The sequence below is a fragment of the Melitaea cinxia genome, chromosome 22 (assembly GCF_905220565.1).
Source record: "Melitaea cinxia chromosome 22, ilMelCinx1.1, whole genome shotgun sequence".
NCBI lineage: Eukaryota > Metazoa > Arthropoda > Insecta > Lepidoptera > Nymphalidae > Melitaea > Melitaea cinxia.
The window spans coordinates 3,513,497-3,522,290 of record NC_059415.1 but is presented as its reverse complement, the minus strand read 5'-3'; the positions used below and the strand labels follow the sequence as shown (position 1 = coordinate 3,522,290).

The 8,794-nt window shown below is 31.0% G+C and overlaps 1 protein-coding gene across 1 annotated transcript; it reads right to left on the bottom strand.

The window, feature by feature from the left end:
* Positions 1–316: 316 nt before the first annotated feature.
* Positions 317–8,709, bottom strand: LOC123664775 (alpha-N-acetylgalactosaminidase-like). The gene is made up of 9 exons (XM_045599254.1): positions 8,342–8,709; positions 7,937–8,111; positions 5,544–5,718; positions 4,268–4,365; positions 3,619–3,780; positions 2,424–2,618; positions 2,166–2,327; positions 1,588–1,660; positions 317–513 (listed from the first exon to the last, which is right to left on the bottom strand). Exons 1-9 carry the CDS (start codon positions 8,497–8,499, stop codon positions 482–484), a joined length of 1,230 nt encoding a protein of 409 aa, XP_045455210.1. The 5' UTR covers positions 8,500–8,709; the 3' UTR covers positions 317–481.
* Between the last annotated feature and the right edge of the window lie 85 nt (positions 8,710–8,794).

Here is an 8,794-nt window from a genome sequence, read left to right as displayed (position 1 = left end):
AAAAAACCGACTACAATTACGTCGACAAATAATACAACTTAAGTAGACGAAAAAAATTAACAAACGCACTAGTTGCCACTGCAATTTTCGAAGATTCCCGCCGATTTCTCTGGGATGCGATCATCAGATCCTGGTTTCCTTATCATGGTACCGCCCTTGGGATATCTCCTTTCTAACAAAAAAGAATCAGCAAAATCGATTCATTTATAAATATATATATATATATATATATATATATATATATATATTAATGATTGAATGATTGATTGATTCATGAATGATGAAACAAGAAAAGGTAAATAAGGAAAGAAACAACTTTTATGTAATATATTATTCTTTTCAGTTCAACAAACATTTATTATGTCTCAAACAACTTTTCCACATAAGTAGATTGGATTGATATGTAAAGGAATGTTTAACATAATTTATCAATTATCGTTACAATTATATTAAATGTTGATAAACATCTTGTCCAAAAATATCATAATGGGAAAAGCGTGTACAATATCACATCTGAAAATAAAAATGTATGTTAAGTTGGCAATTATTAAAGACAATAATTTAGTGTTCAGGAAGTGTGACCTAAAGCGTAGTGATCATTTTATGTAATGCTTTGCACCAAGCTCAGAAACGGGTAGAACTATACTTTAAATAGTTTTCTTAATATTATATAAAACTAGCTGACCCGGCGAACTTCGTATCGCCTAACAGTCGATTCTTTAATTTTATTAATTTTTTTTTAGAATTTTTCTCTCCGTAAGAACCATCCTCGTACTTCAAGGAATATTTTAAAAAAAGAATTAGCGAAATCGGTCCAACCGTTCTCGAGTTTTGCGCTTAGCAACACATTCAGCGGCTCATTTTTATATTATAGATATAATAAAAATATAGAATAAAACTAGAAAGTATTGATAAACATAACAATTATCTATATAAATATAATGCATTTAACAGTTTTCAAGACAGGACAATGTTCAACTTCTGCCCTAGTTTTTTTACTAAAATTCACATTAAACATTAAAAAATATAGGTATTATATTTCACAAATAAAATAAATGAAATTAAAGAAAAATTTTAAAAGAAAATATTTATTTGTAATAAAAGATTATCTAACAGATCATCAAGATAAAAACAAAAAAAAAAAACAAATGATAAAAAATACAATTATGGTATTAAAAGCTTAATTAAGAAAATATTTATTTAATCAGTGTTGCTATCATTTATATTTCTATTTTATATATGGTATATATAAGTACGGCGCCGCGTTGGCACAACGGTTACGGCCATCGATTGTACCTGTTGCGCTGGCGGTTGCGGGTTCGATTCCGTGGTCTGGGTGTTTGTGCAGTCGTTAAGCCGTCGGTCCCGGTTGTTATCATGTACACCTGATAGCGATCGTTACTCATAGTAGGGAATATATCCGCCAACCCGCATTGGAACAGCGTGGTGGATTAAGCTTTGATCCTTCTCGTACATAGGGAAAGAGGCCTATATAGAGTAGTGGGATATTACAGCCTGAAGAGTGAAGCGTATATATATGTATATGTATGTATATATAACAAAAAGGAAAAAAGAATTCATACATACCTTCAGGCGGTACATTAATTGTAATTGTATCCTGTACTGTAATATTTCTTAAAAATGTTTTTGTGAACACGTCCTAAAACAAGAAATTATAATTCTTATTATACATATATTCATAAAAGTCAACAATATATAAAAATATACATTTATTAATACATATTTAAATGATTACTATTGCATAGACAACATTGTTTTTAGAAGTAAATTCATTTCGATTTTTATTTTATCGTAAATCAAAAACATACTTTTAATATTTTATATAAAATAAAATCTATGCAGTATGTACATATATAAATACTAGGTACTTGGTTTCTGTTAAGTCGTATCGTGATTTATTATAGCCTAAGAAGAAAACCAGATTTTCTCTTCTTTTAATAGTATTATAAAGACAAGCATATTACTAGGGAATAAATTTGATAAAAATTAAATATATATATTGTATATATTTTAATATATAAAAGTAAATTAAAACACGGGCGTAAGCGATCATTCTCTTATTCACAAGTCAACGCAAATTCAAAATGGAGTACTTTTTGATAAATCACCTTCGAGGTATCAAGGAATGAATATTGTTTTATTACCATAACAGTGTAATCCGTTGAATTTAATCCGTATTGCCCGGGTGTGAAAGAGATAGAACGATCGATTTCATCTAAATTAACAAGAGCGAAAGAGATAGAGTGATACGTATCTCCTTTCCTGGGTAAGTGGGGCTTCACCCAAAGCGTTATTAAGTGTTGCAACTAAAAAAAAAAACAAGATGTACATTACCCAAAAAAAAAAACATGTTTTGTTTACACATCTAAGACAAATCTAAAAAAAAATATTACACTATTTACCTGATAAGGCCTACCCATAATACCTAAAGGATCTTGAGCAATGGCCATCAAATCTAAATTCTGTAATAACTCCCTCTCATACGGAGTTATATTATCCATATCACAAGACAGTAATAAGGGAGACGCTAACATCGCGTATACAGCTATATGAACCCGTCTTTGACTGTCTGTTAAGGAATTTGTACCGAAGATTAACTGTAAAAAAATTATAATTTATAAACATTTTTAGTAAAGTCATTTTTGATAAAGAGAACATTTGAAACTTTGGAGGCTTTCTTTTTAAACTGAATGAAAATCTATCAAATTTCTTATTAAACAAATTCTGGACAGATTTTAATTCAGTCTGCTAAGACTTATTTTTAGGCAATATTTAATACAAAAATATTAAAGTTTTAATAAACAACGATTTTATAGGCTACGTGTAAAAAAAAAAGATTTTCCGCGCATCGTTCGCATCGTCTGACTTCTACCATAATCTTATATCTTATCTTACTATCTATTTTATTTATTTATTACAATTAGTATATCATGTATATCATCATAGATATTGTATTCTATTTTATTTATTGTATTGTACTATTGTTCTATTAAATAATACGTGTCACATTTCAAGAACTATTTTTCAGGATTACAAAGGCAGAGAGCCAATTACAAAAAAGTAATATCATCACAAGCAAAATAAAAATCTTACAAAAATGTGAGTCAGCTCCGACACGCGACTTACTCTTGAGCTTACTATTTAAAATCGATTACCATGATATTTAAAAATAGATTTCTTTTTTTCTGCAACGTTGCATAGTAAATCGATACTGTTACTGATCGGAGTAACTATTTCACACGATTTTACGCCCCGTATTTTTTGAAGCAGAACTTCTTTACATACGCTTGACTTTTGGAGTAAGCTGGTGAATGCGTGACGAGAGCGTTACGAAAAGGGTGATTGGGGAAGCGAACGGAGCGAGAGCCAGAGAGAAGTGCGAGCGAACATTTTCTTTCTCTCTTACACTTATTGCCAGTTACGTTTCGTATATCTAAGACACAGTGCAGGCCTAATACATATATATGCATACATATAGATTGAGCTAAAGAAGTGTTACTTCAGTCGTGTGGTCTAAAACACCTGTTTTGTGATCAATCATGCCATGGGCCTTGCATCTTTTTGCTATTTCTGGTTTCCTTACTAATAGTCACTTACCATATCCGGGTCATTCCATTGGCCTGGCCCATGATGTTCATGTAACTCATCATAGGACATCTGGTAATGTAATATTATAGACTTTATGGCATGCCATGACGTAACAACGTCGTGGTAGTTACGCCACATGTTACAATATTTGGCTACGTTTTTGTAATCCGGCTGTTAATGAGAGAATTTTTAGTTACTTTCACGTTTTTACATTTTATCAGTGTCGCTTTTGATGATTTAATCAAAGATTCTATCAAAAACTTCTAATAATTTTAGAAATATCTATAATAACTGTTTCATATTGGTACATAATTTTAATTAAATTAGAATTCGTATCGTTCTCTATGCCTTTACAATAAAGGTTATAAACACAGCAAAATGGATTTTCGTTAGTAATTTCACGAAATGTTATACAATTACTAGAATTTTCTTTTACAACTAAATCTAAATTAATTTTACTAACCATATAGCCATTAACTGTAATTACATGCAAATAGTTCCATTATTAATTTTTATAGCAAAAGAAAGGCAAATAAAATAACAATTACAGCTAAATACGACGTAATTTTAACAATACACCCCCTCCCTGCCTATGCAGTTACTTATTCGTGTATTTTTATAGTTTTAATATCGCCTATAAAAGAATACGACTACCTACCTTTTTATGGTGTATAAACTCTATATAATAAGGCCAGCTACAGGAGTACACCATCGGCCTACCCGTGGCGTTTAAGTGCATGCCAAGCTTTATGTATGCTGTAAATATTATGGACGTTTTTAATAGGTATTGATAAGGTAATATTATAATAGATTTATATTAAATATATGTAATTATGCTATAATTTAGGTATTTTTATTCACGATTTAACCTGTAACTACCCAATGCTTGACACATGTCAACTGAGGTAAGAAAGCACAGCCGGAAATTTTCTGTTAAAACTATGGAGCAGCCCGACTGGGGGGGGGGGGGTATTACCTCGACCTTAGAGAAGAGCACAGCTGAATAATACTGCTTTCAAGCAGTGTTGTGTTCCTGGTGGTGAGTAAGTTGACTAGGGCTCCTCGGGGGAATAGGGGGTAGGATCGACAACGCGCTTGCGATGCTTCTGGTGTTGCAGACATCTATAAGCTACCGCAATCGCTTACCATTAGGTGAGCCGTACGCTTGTTTGTCGACTTAGCTGTATAAACAAAAATATATCTCTTTCTCCATACGAAACTATGCGTCCAAACAACATAGGTACCATTTGAGGTAAAATTTATCTACGAATATGGTGTTGATGGTAAAGTAGCTTTAAAACCTTGAACTATTATTACTACTAGTAATAATAACTCAACGTTTAAAACCAAATTTACTAACGAAAATTCCACTAAGTGGCTATGTGGATATATAGAGATACATATATACCTATAGATCTACTCATGACCAACATTTTTTTTATATTACAATGCATTAACATATCATTTAAAATTATGTCATCGTAAACTTTAAATTTTTCAATTCAAACCTAGTTTAACTTCGAATCAAGAAATATAGTAACTACTAGTTTAGTCTTGAGATTTTAGAGAAGATACTTTTTAAAATTTGTATAGATATATTTAAATAATATACAATAGAAAAACCATTATTGCACATACATAACCAACCCGCCTGCCCATCGTGGTGACTATGGGCAAAACACATCAGTTCACACCATTTTTGGCGCGAACTTGTGAAGGTCTCTGTCCAGCAGTGGACTGCGATAGGCTGAAGTTATGATGATGAACAAACATACAAAAATCATACACAACATAAAAATTAAAATATCAGGCAAAATACAGAGCGCGCAACGGGCAATGTTATCGCTAATAGTGATCTATTCCAGACTATTCTTGCAATTAAACTATTGTATCGTTCATAAATAAATTAATAAAACAATTTAATAATTAAATACCTGTATTAAGATATTTTTCAGCAACAAAACAGCCGTCAACTTTTAAATAATCGACACCCCACTCCGCAAACATTTTAGCATCACTTTGGAAATGACCCCTAGAGCCCGGATAGCCCATACAAGTGACATCGGCTATATTCGTGTACATACCGAACTTAAGACCTCGCTCATGTATCTGTTGAAGATACAGTATCAAAATTAAAGAGATAATTTTTAAAAGTGATCATTTCGAAAAGTTTCAAGCGTGGTTTGAAATTTGAAAATTAGAAAAAGTGAACGAGTACCTATCAATTTCATTCTTTTCAATCCATCTATTACAATGTCAATTCTTAAAAAAATCATTTTATGTTTGTCCCAATTCAATAAATAACCTATCACAAACGAGTTCACTTTAGAATTGTCGAAAAGTGGACTTTTAAAAATTAGCTCCTGTACTGTACTTGAAATAAAAATAAATAAAACAATTATTTTTCATTTATTATTATATATTTGATATTTATCTGTTTATTTATTTTTTTACTAAATATTTTAATAGTACCTATACTCTGTACTTATATTTTACATTTTTATGTATGGCACGAATTTGTCCAGCATTGGACTGTAATAGGCTGAACTGATTGACTGTATTACTTTTAAAAAATATAAAAAACAAACAAAAATTGAATGGCCTATATAACAATAATGCCTATGTAGTAAATAATGCAGACATATATTCAATTATATCAAAACCACCACCACCCCCTCTGTTCCCGTGGGTGTTGTAAGAGACGACTAAGGGATAACAGTTCTACTACCACCTTCAAACTTATAAAGCTGACCGATGACTGGATAACTATCCAACTGCTGGCTTTGAAATACAAAGGCCGAAGACGGGCAGCAGCGTCTTCGGTGCGTCAAAGCCAGCCCTGCGGTTACCAACCCGCCTGCCCAGCGTGGTGACTATGGGCAACACACATGAGTTTACGCCATTTTTGGCGCGAACTTAAGGAAGCTTATGTCCAGCAGTGGACTGCAATAGGCTGAAATGATGATGATAATGATATATTCAATTAATAATTAGGAAAGATGTAATAATCATATTCAACATTATTTGTAAAAATATAATAAAATCAAAGTGAATTGTATATTATTCTAGATACTGATCTTATGTATAAAAATTCTCGTGTCACAGTTGACAGACTCCTCCAAAACGGCTAGACCGATTTTTATGAAATTTTGTGTACATATCGGGTAGGTCTTAGATTCGGCAAACGTCTATTTTTCATACCCCTAGGTTATAAGTCGGGAGGGATAAATTGGGTTAATCATATATATGGCAAAACAACGTTTACGGGGTCAGCTAGTCTTATATAAAAGTTTATTTAAATAGAATTACATCTCAAACTTTAATCTAAAATCTATAAATACTAGAATAATTTTCACATTTTAGTACTTAAATTCTCTTTACCGTGTACTTCAATTAAAGTTTAAAAGAAAATGTAATTCAAGTACTTATGTAATTGTTGGCAAAAGATTTGTACTCCGACAGTGCATTGGGAACACAAGTGCCTTGTTAAAAGTCTTAAGAAATGTCAGTTACGATAAAATCAAGTTATATTTAAGAGAAAATAAGCAATGGGGTTTATTTAGTAATAACTATTGTATTTGTAGTAATGTTTATATGTATGTTGTCAAAGCATAATAATATAAATAGTTATACATCCAAAAGCTTATGATAAATTGATGTTTGATACTCCTTGTACTGAAACTGCTTTAAAATGTTAATAACCATCACGGTTATTAACATTTGGACTATTTTCATCCTAAACTTACCTCAAACTAGGCTTATAATCATAACAGCAGAGCAAAAATTACAATATAACTACAATATTATTACATTTAGCAGAACATTAATAGATATTAAAGTCCTATCAAAAACATTGCTCATATTTCTAATAAAGAAAAAATAAATAAATAAAAATGGATATATAAAACACAAAAAAGATATGCAATGTAGCTTGAAGTAGATTGATTAAAAGCTAAAGGAATTTAGTAGGCTTACTTATTAATTACCGTCTTTTGGTCTCAATGACCTATCTAAAGTTAAATTGTACAGGATAATTTTGCAGTACAATAAGTCATTTCACCTTGGAATTTCTATCTTCAAACTTTAATCTATATTTGAGCCCGTGCTAACTGAAGATATGGAAAACAATAGAAAAAAAAAATTTGGAGCCTTTCGATAAGTCACTTACAGCTATATTTTGCTACTTTGAAGTTGCTATCTATAAACAATTCTCTATATTCCATTTTAATCACAAGATGTGCTTGTATAATAGAGCTTGTATAAATATAAACCTACTCCTCTAGGAAATAAGCAAACTTACAAGATTTCAATGCAAGTATATACTTACATAATCAGCAATAAACTTTATTCCCCGAGGAAATCTATCTTTATCAGGTACTAACCGACCGAGGGTGTCTCGTTTCTTCTGCGACCAGCAGTCATCTATTATTATATATTCAAAACCTGCCTCTTGGTATCCGTCCCGATAGAATTTATCCGCCACCGATATTATTAAATTTTCACTGTAATTAAATATTTGTTACAAATAAAACATGTAGTTTTAGGATATTTTAAATTTATAATTTATTCAATAAAAAATGGCAAAAAAATTATCTTTGATATTTTCTTATCGATATTTTCTTATTCTATTGAAAAAAAAATATCATATTTTGTATAGAGAACTTTTAAAAAGTTATTAAAACACGGATTATCCGGTGTAAACCATGTAAAATAAATGTCAACACTCACTTACTCGAGACATTTATCAGTATTGTTTTTGCAATCTACACCGCACATATAGTAGCCCCACGACATCCACCCCATAGGAGGCTTGCGAGCTAATCCATTGTCTAAGTTTTGAACGATAGGGAAATACATAAGAAAAGAAAAAAGAAATAAGCTCACTGACATTTTTTCTTTTTAACTGTCCTCGTTACCCTTGGTAGAAATGTAATTATAATTGTACGATTTTACTACAAACACGTCCTAACTACTAATTATAAAATTTTAAATGTTTGTTTTGACTTTTTCTTGTATTATATTTCTCAAAAGTTATCAATGTCAAATGTCACACTTTTAACGATTGACAGTAAGTAATATTAGCTAAATTAAAAGTCACTTGATTAAACTACTATTTTAAAGAATTCGGAGTATTTAAATTTAGCCGTATTACATCGTTTAAATTTCATTTCACGCAAGCAAAGCA

What these genes read in the sequence shown, in the direction of transcription:
- LOC123664775 (XM_045599254.1), bottom strand. Translation starts at nt 8,499, where the DNA reads ATGTCAGTGAGCTTATTTCTTTTTTCTTTTCTTATGTATTTCCCTATC. An exon ending in AATACTGATAAATGTCTCGA is followed by an intron (nt 8,112 to 8,341) that starts GTAAGTGAGTGT and finishes ATTTAATTACAG; the next exon opens with TGAAAATTTAATAATATCGG. An exon ending in AGTTTATACACCATAAAAAG is followed by an intron (nt 3,781 to 4,267) that starts GTAGGTAGTCGT and finishes TCTCATTAACAG; the next exon opens with CCGGATTACAAAAACGTAGC.